General features: G+C 48.5%; 1 protein-coding gene across 1 annotated transcript in view; it reads right to left on the bottom strand.

The window, feature by feature from the left end:
• TTC1 (tetratricopeptide repeat domain 1) overlaps nucleotides 1-18,592 on the bottom strand; it is a 46,939-nt gene that overhangs the window by 9,050 nt on the left and 19,297 nt on the right. The window contains exons 3-5 of the mRNA XM_075342211.1: nucleotides 4,468-4,580; nucleotides 3,552-3,588; nucleotides 782-930 (exon numbers count right to left, since the gene is read on the bottom strand). Of these exons, the coding sequence (XP_075198326.1) occupies nucleotides 782-930; nucleotides 3,552-3,588; nucleotides 4,468-4,580 (299 nt within the window). The remainder of the gene's footprint in view (nucleotides 1-781; nucleotides 931-3,551; nucleotides 3,589-4,467; nucleotides 4,581-18,592) is intronic.

The following is an 18,592-nucleotide window of genomic DNA, read 5'->3' on the forward strand; positions in this document are numbered from 1 at the left end:
AGTATTTCATTCCACATGTGCTAATTCATAGTTTTGATGCCTTCAATGTGAATCTACAATTTTCAGTCATGAAAATAAAGAAAACTCTTTGAATGAGGTGTGTCCAAACTTTTGGTCTGTACTGTATATCTACGCAGCATGCTGCGATTTGATCTTCAGCATGATTAGAGTTGAGGAAAAAAATAGCAGATGGGCACTGCCTGATTTAGGGTATGTGCGCACGTTGCTTTTTACCTGCTTTTTACCTGCTTTTTTGCTGCTTTTTCTTCTGCGCTGTTTAATGCCAAAATGGATGTGTTCTTCTATTCAAGCAAAGTCTATGGGAATTTGGGTTTCTTGTTCACACTATGTTGTTCAAAATGCTGCCTTTTTGTGGCAGAACTTTGGTCAAAAACTCAACTTTTCAAAGAAGCAACATGTCAATTGTTTTTGCCATTTGGGTTTTGCACTGCAAAGCTGAGTTTTTGACCAAAGTTCTGCCACAAAAAGGCAGCATTTTGAACAACATAGTGTGAACAAGAAACCCAAATTCCCATAGACTTTGCTTGAATAGAAGAACACATCCATTTTGGCATTAAACAGCGCAGAAGAAAAAGCAGCAAAAAAGCAGGTAAAAAGCAGGTAAAAAGCAACGTGCGCACATACCCTAACACTTGTGCGAGTGCAATCTGATGTTTTATTGGATTGCACTTGTCCGTGAAAATCGCAAGTGGAACTGAACCTTTACTATAGAAACCCCCCTGATCGTCTTATTTCGATGACGGCCGTGCGTGCCCCTTACCATGCAGGCCTCTTTGGCTTGTGGACAGGACAAGTCTTTTTCTAGGGCTGATTTGTAATCGGCCAGAGCCTCGTCCAGCTTGTCCGTCTTCTCGTAGAGCTCAGCCCTCCTCAGCAGCGCACGGATGTAGTCAGGATTTAACCCAATTGCTGCAGACAAGAAAATTATAAAAAAAAATAAAATAAACAAACATAAAAAAAAAATAAATAACCAGTTAGTAACGGAGACCAGAATGACCAAGCCCCATTTTTTTAAATCTTACATGTCCCTTTTTTATTATTATTTTTATGTAATTTGGTAGGTTGCCTTTAGTTTTAGTTTAGGGACTCGCCAGACAATGAGGACCCTGGACGTGGGTTGCAATCTTCTGTATTTTGGCCAAAATGTTCACCAATACCTCATGTAATTTATACAACTTTTTTAATGTACATTTTTCATCTTTTTCAGGTTGCAATCAGGCCCTTTAGTGTTGGCTGGGTGTATTGGGGTGTTCGTCCTGGGGGGGGGGGGGGACCTCAAAGTGCTGGGCAGCTGCCAGATCTAATAGTATGGACGTCATCAATAGGCTTTAGGCTGGACACCGTGTATCACAAGTACCTGGCGCCCTATACAAGCCTCAGCCGTATGAATTTATACTATGCGACCATCTTCTCTAAAAAAAAGAGTTGACCCCCATTTTGGAACCTATACCCTTCATATTCACCTACAGGTTTGGATATTATTATGGCCCAACAGGTATTTTCTAGATATCAGCACACAGTGGATGTTACAGAGTGAAAATTGCAAATATTGTGCAGACATGCACCCCAGAAAGTGTTAATTGGGCTCTCCCCCCACCATAAGGCTATGTGCGTACGAGACAACGTACCCGCGGATTTTGCAGCGGAAACCAGCGGATTTATTTGGATTTTCCAGATAAATCCGCAGGTTTACGCAAGTACAGACACTCCCTATGTTATCCTATGGCATTTGGCGAGTGCTGTATCACTGCTGCGGTATGTGCGGCTGCGGAAAATGCTGTGGATTTCCCGCAGCCGCACGTAACTGCATGTCAATCATTAATGCGGAAATATCTGCGGAATTCCCGCTCCTACACTATGGAGATACAGGGTGGAATGTCCGCAGGTATTTCCACACCTGTCCCGCAACAAAAATGCTTGAATCCCGCAGCAATAGATAGCTGCGGATTCCGGGCAGCAGCTGCGGTAATCCTGCGGCAAAGTCCGCGGGTACGTTGTCCCGTGGGAACATAGCCTAATAATGTCAAACATGTGGCCGCTAACTGCAACTTAGGCACTCTTGCTTGCTGATCTCATCCAATACTTATGTACTGCAGTGCATGAGACCGGTCAGTTTTACACTGACGCAGCCTGTTAGACCCTACTTATGGCAGGGTCTAACAGATCATCTAAGAGATCAGAGCTATGGGAACTCTTGAGGCCCATGATTGCTATTAACTAAAAGCAGCATCTAGTTGGTTAAACAAATGTGCCAAAACCGATCATGACCAATGCAGCAGGGTGTCACCATAATATACAGCTGATAACTGCTCAATTTTGCCCATTGGGGGAAGGGTAAAGCTATTATACTCTACCCTCAGCACCGAAAATGAGCAGAACTGAGGATTGCGGCCCCTTTATAAGTGTCATAAAAGCATATAATGGCGGTCATTAAGAGGATAATAAACAATCTAATATATAAAGCTGAATGTGTGTATATGTCCGGGATTGGCATCTGCACTGTCGCAGCTACAGCCTCCATTAAAGTAAATGGAGCTGGGAGCCACAGTGCAGCCAGAACTTCAGAAGAATGCGCAGCCACGCCCTTATATGGAATGTTGGTGTGTCACAATGCAGCCAGGGAAAGAGACAGACACAAAGAGACAGGGAAAGAGAGGGAAAGAGACAGACAGGGAAAGAGACAGAGAGGGAGACAGACAGAGAATGGGAAAGAAACAGACAGTTACTATCCCGGGCAGCGCAGGGTGCTATGTTGTGAGGCGAAATTTTTAACCCCACGCGTTCCAATTTACCAATCAATTTTGCCCCTATCTACACAATGGGGAAAAAGTGAAATGAACGAAAAGTGTTGGGGGCAAATTGACAGCTGCCAGATGTGAACAAGGGGGACTTAAAGAATGAGAGCGATGGTGCCAAAGAGTATATACCGTACAGTTACTAAGGTGGGGCCCCGACATGGGATACTCACCACACTCAGGGATATGAACACACACACACACAATGCGCCACACACTACCACGTGCTTGAACACATATACCACCCTCAGCACACATCTCACCACACATACACCAACCTCACCACATAATCGCCCTAAACACACACAAGTCTGGTATTATCCTTCAAAAATAAAAATCTGATTAATAACCAAACTACAAGAACAACAAATGTACCACATAGGAAATACGGCAGCTGTCAGTCACATGACCTGTCTATATGTGTATGTGTGAGCTAATATATACTGTCAGGGGGAGGGCTTTCTGTTGCCTGGAGATTTATCAGGCTGCCAATAGCAACCAATCACAGCTTAGCTTCTATTTTGCTACAGTTAATTAAGTTCTGATTGGTTAATATAGGCAACAATTTAATAATTACATTTATATCTATTTGTTTTGTGGTGTTTGTGTGCAGAATACATTTTTGCTAATACATTCTATTTTGTTAACAGCAGTTATTAACCCGGGTAGTACAGCTAGTATATATATAAATTCACTATCAGACAGGGGTAAAGTAGGTAAATGGAGCATACATGCCTTTTGTACAGTCCGTTATAGCAGGTTCTGTCTTGTCCTGTGAAGTATATAAAGTATATAAGAAGCCGGTTACTACAACTAAACTTTTAGACTGTTTAAATACACGCCCCCCCAGTATTTACATTGAAAGGGTCTCACAATCACAAAACAATCGGACCTGCAGCTGTCCACTCCTGGAGCCACCAGCTGTAACATACGGTAAGATGGCCATAGTCTGCTCAGAGTAGAAGGATAGCTCTTCTCACTGTTACCAATGTAAGGCCCTGTTCACATTACGTTAGTGATCCACGCCAACGTTTCTAAAGATGCGGACCCCTGCACTAGAATATATGACCCGAATCCTTAAAATATTGGGCTCCTTCACATTTTTTTTCCTGCAAACCAGGTGACCAAGAGTGCAGAGCGCCCCCCATGAATCATCCTCTCCTTGTACACTCGGTGCCCCTTTTAGGCCGGGACCACACGGGGACTAATGCGATCCTCATTTGACACTCGGCTCACGCTGGCAGCATGGCAGGAGCAGAGTGTCACTGCGACTGAGCGCCGGCGCTGGAGGAGGCGAGGGCCGGATTTCTCTGCCTCTCTCCTCCGTAGCCGGCTATTACCATTCTCGCCCTGCACTCGCGGTACACCGGTGTACTGCGAGTGCAGTGCGATTTTTCTCTCGCTCCATTGACTTGAATAGGTTCGAGAAAAACAAGACTCTCATTACACCTGCAGCACGCTGCGATTGTTTTCTTGGTCCGATTGGGGCCGAGAAAATAATCGCTCATGTGCGCTGACACACAGGCTAATATTGGTCCGAGTGGAGTGCGATGTTTTATCGCATTCCACTCGGTCCGATTTTCATGCTGTATGGCTTAGGCCTAATTCATAGTCTCGGCCATAACTTTACAATATGAGAATTTCTATTTACCTGCTTTATTCTGGCAGCCGCTCGGTTAGAATATAGAATGGCTCTCTCTTTCTGGTAAAAGGCCGGGCACTTCAGAAGGGCCTGAGAGTAAACGTCTTCAGCTTCAACGAAATCTGAGGAAAGGGCGGAAAAATAAAGACAAACAAGCTTAAAGGGATCCTATCCCAATATGCAGTAGGTGTAGGAAAAATATTAAATACCTCCAATTAGAAATGTAGTATAGTTCTCCTGATATATCCATGTATTTACCTCATGTGCAGGGCATTGCAGCTTAGATATCCTTGGTTACGACCACTCAGTGACGGTTAGTGGTCGTAACCATGGATACCTAAGCTGCAATGTCCTGCACATGAGGTAAGACATAATGAATCAGGGGACTTATACTACATTTCTAATTGGAGGCATTTGCTAATATTATTATACCTACTACATATTGAGATAAAATGTAAAACTGGCTTTTCCAGCGTGATCTACATACTCACTCTGAATCTTTCCTCCAGATACTAGTGCATCTCAATAAATTAGAATACCATGAAAATGTTAATTTCAGTAATTCAATACATAAAAGGAAACGCATATATTATATAGAGTCATTACACACAGAGGGCTCTATTCCTATATATTATAGAGTCATTACACACAGAGGGCTCTATTCCTCTATATTATAGTCATTACACATAGAGGGTTCTATTCCTATTATATAGAGTCATTCCACACAGAAGGATCTATTTCTATATATTATATAAAGTCATATACACAGAGGGATCTATTCCTATATATTCTATAGAGTCATTACACACAGAGGGATCTATTTCTATATATTATATAGAGTCATTACACACAGAGTGATCTATTCCTATATATTATATAGAGTGATTACACACAGATGGATCTATTCATATATATTATAGTCATTACACACAGAGGGATTTATTTCAAGTGTTTATTTCTGTTAATGTTGACGATTATGGCTTACAGTCAATGAAAACCCAGAAGTCATTATCTCAGAAAATTAGAATAATTAACACAAAACACATTCAAAGGCTTCCTACGCATTTAAAATGGTCCCTTAGTCTGGTTCAGTAGGGTACACAATTATGGGGAAGACTGCTGGACTTGACAGATGTCCAGAAGACAGTCATTGACACACTCCACAAGGTGGGCAAACCACAAAAGGTCATTGCTAAAGACGCTGGCTGTTCACAGAGTGCCGTATACAAGCATATTAATGTAAGCTTGAGTGGAAGGAAAAAGTGTGGTAGAAAAACGTGCACAAGCAACCGGGATAACTGCAGCCTTGATAAATTGTTAAGAAAAAGCCATTCAAAAATGTGGGGGAGATTCACAAAGAGGGGAATGCGGCTGGAGTCAGTGCCTCAAGAGCTACCACACACAGACGTATCCAGGACATGGACTACAAGTGTCACATTGCTTGTGTCAAGCACCTCATGACCCAATAGAAGCGTCTTACCCTTATGTGTTTCCCTGTTGTATTGAATTACTGAAATAAATTAATTCTTTGATGATATTCTAATTAGTGAGATGCACCGGTACCTGGCAGCGTATGTGACAAATGTTATCGCATTGTGCCAGCGTTGTCATTCATAATATAAGACATGACAGTGCTGGGAGACTAGAGCTGCATTGCTCAATGCTCTGGATCTATATCTGCTATCAAAGTATGTGATAACATTAAAACCACATGCACACATTGAGTATTTGGTGAGTTTTTTTTACCTCAGTATTTGTAGCCAAAACCAGGAGTGGAACTATCAGTGGAAAAGAAGGGAATTTTGTTTACTTACCGTAAATTCCTTTTCTTCTAGCTCCTATTGGGAGACCCAGACAATTTGGTGTATAGCTACTGCCTCTGGAGGCCACACAAAGTATTACACTTTAAAAAGTGTAACCCCTCCCCTCTGCCTATACACCCTCCCGTGCATCACGGGTCCATCAGTTTTGGTGCCAAAGCAGGAAGGAGGAAACTTCTAAATTGGTCTAAGGTAAATTCAATCCGAAGGATGTTCGGAGAACTGAAACCATGAACCAAAAGAACAATTCAACATGAACAACATGTGTACACAAAAGAACAACAGCCCGAAGGGCACAGGGGCGGGTGCTGGGTCTCCCAATAGGAGCTAGAAAAAAAAAAGGAATTTACGGTAAGTAAACAAAAATCCCTTCTTCTTTGTCGCTCCATTGGGAGACCCAGACAATTGGGACGTCCAAAAGCAGTCCCTGGGTGGGTAAAAGAATACCTCGATAAAAAGAGCCGAAAACGGCCCCCTCTTACAGGTGGGCAACCGCCGCCTGAAGGACTCGCCTACCTAGGCTGGCATCTGCTGAAGCATAGGCATGCACCTGATAGTGTTTCGTGAAAGTGTGCAGGCTCGACCAGGTAGCCGCCTGACACACCTGCTGAGCCTTAGCCTGGTGCCGCAATGCCCAGGACGCACCCACGGCTCCGGTAGAATGGGCTTTCAGCCCTGAAGGAATCGGAAGCCCAGAAGAACGGCAGGCTTCAAAAATCGGTTCCTTGATCCACCGAGCCAAGGTTGACTTGGAAGCCTGCGACCCCTTACGCTGGCCAGCGACAAGGACAAAGAGCGCATCAGAGCGGCGCAATGGCGCCGTGCGAGACACGTAGATCCGGAGTGCTCTCACTAGATCTAACAAATGCAAATCCTTTTCATATTGGTGAATTGGATGAGAGCAAAATGAAGGTAAGGAGATATCCTGATTGAGATGAAAAGTGGACACCACCTTAGGGAGAAAGTCCGGGACCGGATGCCGAACCACCTTATCCTGGTGAAATACCAGGAAAAGGCCTTTACATGACAGCGCTGCAAGCTCTGACACTCTACGGAGTGAAGTAACCGCCACTAGAAATGCCACCTTCTGCGAAAGACGTGATAGAGCGACATCCCACAGCGGCTCAAAAGGTGGTTTTTGAAGAGCCTGTAGAACCATGTTGAGATCCCAGGGTTCCAGCGGACGCTTGTAAGGTGGGACTATGTGGCAAACTCCCTGCAGGAACGTGCGGACCTGCGGAAGCCTGGCTAGATGCTTTTGAAAAAACACGGAAAGCGCCGAGACTTGACCTCAGAGAGAGCCGAGAGACAACCCTTGTCCAATCCCGATTGAAGGAAGGAAAGAAAACTGGGTAAGGCAAACGGCCAGGGGGTAAACCCCCTCTCAGAGCACCAGGCTAAGAAGATCCTCCAAGTTCTGTGACAGATCTTGGCTGACGTTGGTTTCCTGGCCTGTCTCATAGTGGCCACACACTCAGGTTGAGGGCCGCAGAATTCAGATGGAAAAATGGCCCTTGAGATAGCAAGTCTGGTCGGTCTGGGAGCGCCCACGGTTGCCCCACCGTGAGATGCCACAGATCGGGGTACCACGATCGCCTCGGCCAATCTGGAGCGACAAGAATGGCGCGGCGGCAGTCGGACCTGATCTTGCGCAACCCTCTGGGCAGCATTGCCCGAAAAGGGAATACATAAGGCAGTTGAAACTGCGACCAATCCTGAACTAAGGCGTCCGCCGCCAGAGCTCTGCGGTCCTGAGACCGTGCCATGAATGCCGGGACCTTGTTGTTGTGCCAAGACGCCATGAGATCGACGTCCGGCGTTCCCCAGCGGCAACCGATCTCTTGAAACACGTCCGGGTGGAGAGACCATTCCCCCGCGTCCATGCCCTGGCGACTGAGGAAGTCTGCTTCCCAGTTTTCTACGCCCGGAATGTGAACCGCGGAGATGGTGGAGGCTGTGGCCTCCGCCCACAGCAGAATCCGCCGGACTTCTTGGAAGGCTAGACGACTGCGAGTGCCGCCCTGGTGGTTGATGTACGCAACCGCCGTGGCGTTGTCCGACTGTATGCGGATCTGCCTGCCCTCGAGCCACCGATGGAACGCCTTGAGGGCTAGATACACTGCCCTTATCTCCAGAACATTGATCTGAAGGGAGGACTCCAGGTTCCCTGAGCCTTGTGGTGGAGAAAAAACGTTCCCCATCCTGACAGGCTCGCATCCGTCGTGACTCCAGCCCAGGATGGGAGCAGAAAGGAATTTCCTTTCGACAGAGAAGTGGGGAGAAGCCACCACTGAAGTGAGGTCTTGGCTTCCAGAGACAGAGAGACGTTCCTGTCGCAGGGTATGTGCACACGTTGCTTTTTTTTCCGCGCGGAAAAAAACGCACCCTCTGGCAGAGGGGAGAATTGTAAACAATGCTTTTTGAGAAACAACGCATCGAAAACGCATGCGTTTTTCATGCGTTTTTTTAGGTGCGTTTTTTAAGACTTGTCAGTGATAATAAAGTTGGTTGAACACAGACCTTTGGAAAAAAAAACCTGTGATGTCATTTCCTTCTCCACATTCTGTTTGGATAAATGGGAGGGCTTGGAATGGAAGGAGCACCATTTGAATTTTGGAAAAGTTGAAATAAACTTTGCGCACCAAGCCCCTTAGGTACCTATACGTCAGAAAACCCCCACAAGTGACCCCATTTTGGAATCTGCACCCATCAAGGATTTTATTCAGGAGTATATTAAGCATTTTGAATCCACAGCTACTTCACCCAAAATGTTGCTGTAGCAACAATATTCTCACTTTTAGGCCCGCTTCACATGTCAGTGAAAAACACTGACGTTTTTCACTGGCGTGTAAAACACGCACATGTCCCTCCGTGTGCCGTGAATCACGGCACACGTGGGTTGTCTAAGTGCAATCCGGGCTCCGTTCTCCGTGGCCCCTGATTGCACTTAGAGATTAACTCACCTGCACCCGCTCCCGCTCTCCATGGTGCTGATCGCTCCCGCGGTGCAGCATCCGGCCGGCGCTGACCCCCGCAGCAGCTGCTTCCGGGTTGGCTGTGTCGTGCATCATGAATATGCGCGACAATAATCAGCCTGCACAGAAGGAACAGGGAGGACGGGCTGCAGAGGACATCGCTGGAGCCGGGTGAGTTAAAATGTTTTTTATTTTAAAAGCACGTTTTTTTCTGGCACGTGTTTCACGGATCACACCACTGCGTGGTCCGTGGGACATCAGTGATGCCAGAAAAAAATGGACATGTCTCCGTGCGGCAATCACGCACACGCGGGTACGCCGCATGGAGACACGTGCAGTGAAAAATCACTGACGTGTGAGCAGACCCATTCATTATAATGGGTCTGCGTATGTCAGTGATTCTGGTACGTTTAAAAAAAAAGCACAAACGTCCCAGAATCACTGACGTGTGAAAGGGGCCTAAGGCTATGTGGCCATGATCCAGCGACACGGCGTCTAGTACACAGTGCCAGCCTTCCTGCAGCTGCCCATGCCCACGATTTGGGTTCAGGCTGCTGTGGAGCTCTATACTACCTGCAGAGAACACTCGTCTCCGCAGCATAAATTGACATGCTGAGGCTCGGGAAGCCACGCTACCGGTCAGTTTATGCTGCGGAGAGAAGAAGCACAGTGGGCATGGGATCTCCAAAAATCCTTCCACTGTGCTTCTACTGCACAACGCAGCGTTATGGACGCAGGGAAAACACTCAGCGCCCATAACGCTGCAAACCCTGATTGTGGACACACAGCCTAAAAAGCGTCAATGGATGAAGGGATGTCAAATATATAGAACGTCCTACCCCCGCCTGCATATTCTAAGCTGGCACCTTTAGTACCTTTCATGTGGCACTAAAGGGTGCCTAGCTTAGTATTTATCCAATAAAAAAAAAAAAAAAAAATTAAAAAAATGGCGTGGGGTCCCCCCTATTTTTGATAGCCAGTCAGGGTAAAGCAGACAGCTGTAGCCTGCAAACCACAGCTGGCAGCTTCATCTTGGCTGGTGATCAATTTGGAGGGCTCCCCATGTTTTTTTTTTTATTTATAAATAAAGAATAAAAAAAAAAATAACGTGGGGTCCCCCCAAATTAGATCACCAGCCAAGGTGAAGCTGACAGCTGGGGTCTGGTATTCTCAGGGTGGGAAGAGCCATGGTTATTGGACTCTTCCCAGCCTAAAAATAGCAGGCCGCAGCCGCCCCAGAAGTGGCGCATCCATTAGATGCGCCAATCCTGGCGCTTCGCCCCAACTCATCCCGCGCCCTGGTGCGTTGGCTAACGGGGTAATAAATGGGGTTGATACCAGATGTGTAATGTCACCTGGCATCAAGCCCAGCAATTAGTGATGTCACGGCGTCTATCAGACACCCGACATAACTAATTGACAGTAAACAAAAGCAAAAAAAGACAACAAAAAATGTTTTATTAGAAAAAACACTCCCCAAATCATTCCCTTGTTCTCCAATTTAATAAAAAAAAATGGGTCCGCAGAAATCCATATGGATGTCCCACGTCGCCTCTGGACCTTCTAGAATATGGGGGCACGTTCAGGAAACGTATCCCCCATTTTCTAGGAGGGCAGACCCTCCATTTGAGGAGAGTGGGTGCAAAAATCTGCACCCACTCTCCCTGGGTCACAGCTGCAGAGTGCGAGCAGCCAGCACAGCTCACACTGAACACTGTGCTGGCTGTCAGCTGCTCTGCTCATGTGACCGGCCACCGTGCACTGTGAAGGAGGAGGGGGCCGCGGGGGATCAGCGCTGCGACCGGACAGGTATGTATGACACCGGGGGGGGAATTGGGGTGAACGGGCAGGGCCTGGGGAACAGTTTTCTGTCGCATGTGTTATTGCACATGCGACAGAAATCATAGGAGCAGTGCGGCCGGTGCGCTACTGTGCGCGCGGCCATGTTGGATTTTCGGGAGGGGGGTCGGGGACTCGGGGGTCGGGGCGGGCACTTTGGCGACACCGGGGGCTTTGCCAGGAAGTGAGGTCAACAGGAAGCCTCTTGACCTCACTTCCAGGTAAATGCCTGCGTTCTGGCGTGCCGACAAAGGCCGCGGACCGCAACAAAAAAGCAGCTCCATGCGGTGTAGCTGCGTTCTGACCCCGCATCATTGATTTAATGGGGGAGAGAACGCAGCCACAACGCACAAAAGAAGTGACATGCTGCTTTTCTTTCCGCACCGATTTTTGGCATCCAAAACGCTGCGGAAAGAAACGCAGCATGTGCACTGATTTTTCAGCTTTCCCATACACTTTGCTGGGAAAGCTGAACGCATGCAATTTGCCACTGAAACGCTGCGGTTCAAAACGCAGCGTTTCCGCGGTAAAAAACGCATCGTGTGCACACAGCCTAAGGACGTCGACCTCTTGTCCCATTTGCTGAGAATGTCCTATTGGAGAGGACGCAGATGAAATTGCGCAAATGGAACTGCCTCCATTGCTGCCACCATCTTCCCCAGGAAGTGCATGAGGCGCCTCAAGGGGTGCGACTGGGCCCGAAGAAGGGATTGCACCCCTGTCTGCAGCGACCGCTGTTTGTCCAGCGGCAGCTTGGCCATCGCTGAGAGAGTATGAAACTCCATCCTGAGGTACGTCAGTGACTGGGTCGGAGACAATTTTGACTTTGGAAAATTGATGATCCACCCGAAACCTCTGGAGAGTCTCCAGAGCAACAGTCAGACTGTGTTAACAAGCCACCCAAGAGGGTGCTTTGACTAGGAGAACGTTTGGGTAAGGGATCACGGAGTGGCCCTGAGAGTGTAGGATCGCTACGACGGATGCCATGACCTTGGTGAAGACCCGTGGGTCTGTCGCCAGGCCGAAAGACAGTGCCACAAACTGAAGGTGTTCCTCCCAGATGGCGAAACGCAGGAAGCGTTGATGCCCTTGAGCGATCTGCCATGGAGATAGACATCTGTGATGTCGATTGATGCTAGGAAGTCTCCTTGGGACATCGAAGCGATGACAGATCGGAGGGATTCCATGCGAAACCGCCTGGTTGTCACATGTTTGTTGAGCAATTTGAGGTCCAAAACGGAACGGAATGAACCGTCCTTTTTTGGCACCACGAACAGATTGGAGTAAAAACCGCGACCGCGTTCCTGAGGGGAACGGGGATCACCACTCCTTCTGTTGTCAGAGTGTCCACCGCCTGAAAAGCGCTCGGAGGACGAGAGCTGAACTCTAATCCTGAAACCGTGAGACAGAATGTCTCTCACCCATCGGTCTTGGACATGTGGCCCCAGGCGTCGCAAAAGCGGGAGAGCCTGCCACCGACCGAGGATGCGGTTTGGGGCGGCCGAAAGTCATGAGGCCGCCTTGGAGACGGTGCCTCCGGTGGTCTTTGGAGGACGTGACTTAGACCGCCGTGGAGAAGAGTTCCTCTGGCCCTTCGCCTGTTAGACGAGGAGGGCTGGGACGCTTGAGAAGCCAAGGACACACCCTGCGGGGCAGGGATACGTGCGACCGCATTAATCTCAGCCAGAGAAGCTGAGATTTTGAATATGAAGGACTGGAGAAAACGGGTTTATTGCCGCGCTAAAAACCACGAGCATGTATAAGTCAAAATATTCTCTTTATTTAGATCATTCCTACGCGTTTCTGAGGCTCATCTGCCTCCTTCCTCAGGGAAAAACTGTTTTTCCCTGAGGAAGGAGGCAGATGAGCCTCAGAAACGCGTAGGAATGATCTAAATAAAGAGAATATTTTGACTTATACATGCTCGTGGTTTTTAGCGCGGCAATAAACCCGTTTTCTCCAGTCCTTCATATTCAAAATCTGCTCTATAACGGGGCCGCTGCAGAATCACCCAAGCGCTCATCCATGCTAATAAAGGGGTTGTGACTGGCACAACCCGGCCAGGTGAGTGCACTGTTTTTATCCTCTTTCACTCTGTAAACCGGGTAAAACCCTATTGCGCCTTTCTTGTCTCCCCCACTACAGCAGAGAAGCTGAGATAGCTTGGAGAGCCCTCACGGCTGCGAAGGCCGGAGCAAAAGATGCGCCTATGGCTTCAAAGATGGATTTCATCATAAGCTTTATTTGCCTGTCAGTGGCATCCATGAGAGATGAACCATCTGCCACTAATACTACGGATCTAGCCGCCAGTCTGGAGACTGGAGGATCCACCCTGTGACACTGAGCCCAACCCTTAACTACGTCAGGGGGGAAAAGGGTAACGTGTGTCATTAAGGCGCTTAGTAAAGCGCTTGTCCGGAAAGTTCTGTGCTTCTGGACAGCCTCTCTGAGGTTAGAGTGATCGAAAAGAAGGGAATTTTGTTTACTTACCGTAAATTCCTTTTCTTCTAGCTCCAATTGGGAGACCCAGACAATTGGGTGTATAGGCTATGCCTCCGGAGGCCGCACAAAGTATTACACTTAAAAGTGTTAAGCCCCTCCCCTTCTGCCTATACACCCCCCGTGCTCCCACGGGCTCCTCAGTTTTGGTGCAAAAGCAAGAAGGAGGAAAAAGAATTAAAAACTGGTTTAAAGTAATTTCAATCCGAAGGAATATCGGAGAACTGAAACCATTGAACATGAACAACATGTGTACACAAAAAAACAGGGGCGGGTGCTGGGTCTCCCAATTAGAGCTAGAAGAAGAAGGGAATTTTGTTTACTTACCGTAAATTCCTTTTCTTCTAGCTCCAATTGGGAGACCCAGACAATTGGGTGTATAGCTATTGCCTCTGGAGGCCACACAAAGTATTACACTTAAAAGTGTAAGGCCCCTCCCCTTCTGGCTATACACCCCCAGTGGGATCACTGGCTCACCAGTTTTAGTGCCAAAGCAAGAAGGAGGAAAGCCAATAACTGGTTTAAAGACCAATTCAATCCGAGGAAACATCGGAGAACTGAACCATACCACATGAACAACATGTGTACCCGAAAAAACAGAAAAACCCCGAGAAAACAGGGCGGGTGCTGGGTCTCCCAATTGGAGCTAGAAGAAAAGGAATTTACGGTAAGTAAACAAAATTCCCTTCTTCTTTTTCGCTCCTAATTGGGAGACCCAGACAATTGGGACGTCCAAAAGCAGTCCCTGGGTGGGTAAAAGAATACCTCGTGATAGGGCCGTCAAACAGCCCTTTCCTACAGGTGGGCAATTGCCGCCTGAAGGACTTATCTACCTAGGCTGGCGTCTGCCGAAGCGTAGGTATGCACCTGAAAATGCTTGGTAAAAGTATGCAGACCCAATCAGGTAGGTGCCTGACACACCTGCTGAGCCGTAGCCTGGTGCCGTAATGTCCAGGATGCACCCACGGCTCTGGTAGAATGGGCCTTCGGCCTTGAGAGAACCAGAAGCCCAGTAGAACTGTAGGTTTCAAGAATTGGTTCCTCGATCCCCCGAGCAAGGGTGGATTTGGAAGCTTGCGACTGTTTACGCCGACCAGCGACAAGGACAAAGAGTGCATCCGGGTGGCGCAGGAGCGCCATGCGGGAAGTAGAACCTGAGTGCTCTCACCAGAACCAACAGATGCAAATCTTTCTGAAATTGATGGACTGGACGAGGACACAAAGAAGGTGAGGTGATATCCTGATTGATATGAAAGTGGGATACCACCTTAGGGAGAAATTCCGGAACCGGACGCAGAACTACCCTGTCCTGGTGAAGGACCAGGAAGGGAGTTTGTATGAGAGCGTTGCTAGCTCGGAAACTCTCCTAAGAGACGAGACCGTTACTAGAAGGCCACTTCCCGTGAAAAGCGGGAAGGGAGACATCCTTCAAAGGCTCGAAAGGCGGCATCTGGAGAGCAATTAGAACCTTGTTCAGATCTCAGGGCTCTAACGGCCGCTTGTACGGAGTGCTGAGAAGACAAACTCCCCGTAGGAACGTGCGTACCTGAGGAAGTCGTCGTTTCTGAAAAAATACAGATAGCGCTGAGACTTGTCCCTAAAGGGAACTGAGCGACAACCCATTTTCCTACCTAGATTGCAGGAAGGAAGGAAACATAGACGATGCAACCGGCCAGGGAGAAACACCCTGCGCCGAGCACCGAGATAAGAATATCTTCCACGTCCTGTGGTCAATCTTGGCGGACGTTGGTATGCTAGCCTGTCTCATGGTGGCAACCACGTCCTGAGGTAATCCTGACGACACTAGGTTCCAGGACTCAATGCCACACCATCCGGTTGAGGGCCGTAGAATTCAAATGGAAGAATGGCCCTTGAGACAGCCAGTCTGATTGGTCTGGTAGTGCCCCCGGTTAGCCTACCGTGAGGCACCACAGAACCGAGTACCACAACATCCTCGGCCAATCTGTAGCGACGAGGATGGCGCGGCCGCAGTCGGTCTTGATCTAGCGCAGTACTCTGGGCAACAATGCCAGAGGTGGCACCTAAGGTAGCTGGAACTGCGACCAATGCTGAACTAAGGCGTTTGCCGCCAGAGCTCGATGATTGTGAAACCGTGCCATGAAGCTGGCACATTGTTGTTGTGCCGTGACGCCATTAGATCGACGTCCGGCCTCTGTCAGCGGCGCCAGATCTCCTGAAACCCGTCCGGGTGAGGAGACCATACTCTTTCGGCCACACCTCAGCGACTTAGGAAGTCAGCTTCCTAGTTTCCACACTTGGGATGTGAATTGTGGATATGGTGGATGCCGTGTCTTCCACCCACATCAGAACCTGCCGGACTTCCTGGAAGGCTTGCCGGTTGCGCGTTCTTCCTTGGTGGTTGATGTATGCCACCGCTGTGGAGCTGTCCGACTGAAGTCGGATATGCTTGCTTTCCAGCCGCTGTTGGAAGGTTTGTAGGGCAAGATACACTGCTCTGTGTTCAAGAACATTGATCTGAAGGGTGGACTCTTGCTGAGTCCACGTACCCTGAGCGCTGTAGTGGAGAAAAACTGCTCCCCACCCTGATAGACTCGCGTCTGTCGTAACTATCGCCCAGGATGGGGATAGGAAGGACCTTCTTTTTGACCAAGAGGTGGGAAGAAGCCACCACCGTAGAGATTCCTTGGCCGCCTGAGAAAGAACGACGACTCTGTTGAGGGACGTCGACTCCTCGTCCCATTGGCGGAGAATGTCCCATTGTAGTGGACGCAGTAAAACTGCGCGAAAGGAACTGCCTCCATTGCTACCATCTTACGTAGTAAGTGCATGAGGCGTCTCAATGTGTGCGACTGGTTCTTAAAGAAGAGCTTGCAGCCCGTAGTGAATGCTGTTTGTCTAGCGGAAGCTTCACTATCGCTGAGAGAGTAAGAAACTCTATGCCTAGATATGTTATCGATAGGGTCGGGGTCGGATCTGACTTTAAAAAGTTGATGATCCACCCAAAACTTTAGAGAGTCTCCAGCGCCACGTTCGGGCAGTGTTGGCATGTTTCCTAAGAGAGTGCCTTGACAAGTAGATCGTCTAAATACGGGATCACAGAGTGACCCTGAGAGTGCAGGACTGTGACTACTGCTGCCCTGACCTTGGCGAAGACCAGTGGGACTGTCGCTAGCCGGAAGGTAGAGCTACGAACAGAAGGTGTTCGTCTCCTATAACGAAGCGTAGAAACGCTAGTGCTCTGGATCAATCGGCACGTGTGGATAAGCATCCTTGATGCCTAATGATGCTAGGAAATATCCTTGGGACCTTGAGGCGATGACATGGCGGAGGGATTCCATCCGGAACCACCTGGTGTCCACGAGCTTGCTGAGCATTTTTAGATCCAGAACGGGACGGAACGGCCCGTTGTTATAGGTACCGCAAAGAATTTGGGGTAAAAACCGTGACCTTGTTCCTGAAGAGGAACGGGGGTCATCACTCTTTCTGCCTATAGAGTGCACCCTGTTTGCAGAAGAGCAGCGGCTCGGCCGGGAGGTGGAGAAATTCTGAAGAATCGAGTTGGAGGACGAGAAGTGAGCTCTATCCTGTACCCGTGAGACAGAATGTCTCACACTCAATGGTCATTGACCTATGGCAGCTAAATATCGCCAAGGCGGGAGAGCCTGCTACCGACCGAGGCCGCAAGTCATGAGGAAGCCGCCTTGGAAGCGGGTTTTCAGACTGTCGCTTTTTTGGGCGTGACTGAGCCCGCTAAGAATCTGAGCTCCTCTGATCCTTTTGAGTCCACATTGGACGAGGAAAAATGGGACCTGCCCGAGCCTCGAAAAGGCCGAAAACCCCGACTGCCTCTTGCTCTGTTGGGGTTTGTTGTGTCCGGGCTGAGGAAAGGATGAATCCTTACCCCTGGACTGTTTAATGGTTACATTCACCAAACAGTCGGTCAGCAGAAAAAGGCAACTGGTTAGGCAACCTTTTTTGGAAGCAGAATCTGCCTTCCATTCACTTAACGAGCAGACCAGGCTCTGCTTAAAAACACGGAGTAGCGGAGGCTACCGCCGCACGGTTCGCATAGTCCAGGACAACCTGAATCGCGTAAGAAACAAATGCAGACATTTGAGAGGTTAAGGATGCCACCTGCGGCACAGATGTACGTGTAACCGTGTCAATCTGTGTAAGACAAGCTGAAATAGCTTGGAGTGCCCCAAGGGAGAGAATGCCGGAGCCAACAGCAGTTCCATCTCCCACTGCAACTATGGATCTAGCTACAAGCCTGGAGATTGGAGGATGCCGCTTGGGACACTGGGTCCAGTCCCTGACCAAGTCAGGGGACAGGGATAACGTGTATCCTAAGCCGTTTGGAGAAGCGCATATCTGGATAAGCGTGGTGTTCCTGGACTGCCTCTCTGAAGGCAGAGTGGTCCAGAAAAATACGTGAAGCTGACTCCTCCACTGGAGGAGCTGTGAGAAATAACCCACATTCTATAGATGGACGCTATAAGATTATTTACTATGGCGTCACGATCAGGTGTATCCAGATTGAGAGCGGTCTCAGGATCAGAATCCTGAGCCGCTACTTCCGCCTCATTACACAGCGAGTCCTTCTGCTAGGACCCTGATGAAACCGAGGCCGCTCATAGTGAGCCCGCTTAGGCTGTCTGGGACTGACGTCCGTGCAGAGCCGTGACTCTGGGATGCGTGTGACATTCCCGGAGCTGTTAGTTGTTCACACTGAGGGGGGCCATGGATCAATGATTCAACAGTGCCCATATTGTGAGAGACATGTCCGGACTGCTAGGCTTCTAGTATCATAGCCATAGTCTCAGAAAAACTGTCAGTAAATACTGCAGACACCGTCCTCATCCCCTGGCCATTAGTGCATACAATGGGAGTCTATGTAACCTGCCGGCCGTATAGCCGTACATGCTGTACCAGCTGTATAGAAAAACATGTGGTTCTGCACCTTTGTTTTACACAGAGAATATGCTGATAACTCCTCCGCATAATCCAGGAGGGTATATA

Source organism: Anomaloglossus baeobatrachus, chromosome 4 (assembly GCF_048569485.1).
Source record: "Anomaloglossus baeobatrachus isolate aAnoBae1 chromosome 4, aAnoBae1.hap1, whole genome shotgun sequence".
NCBI classification, from domain to species: Eukaryota; Metazoa; Chordata; class Amphibia; order Anura; family Aromobatidae; genus Anomaloglossus; species Anomaloglossus baeobatrachus.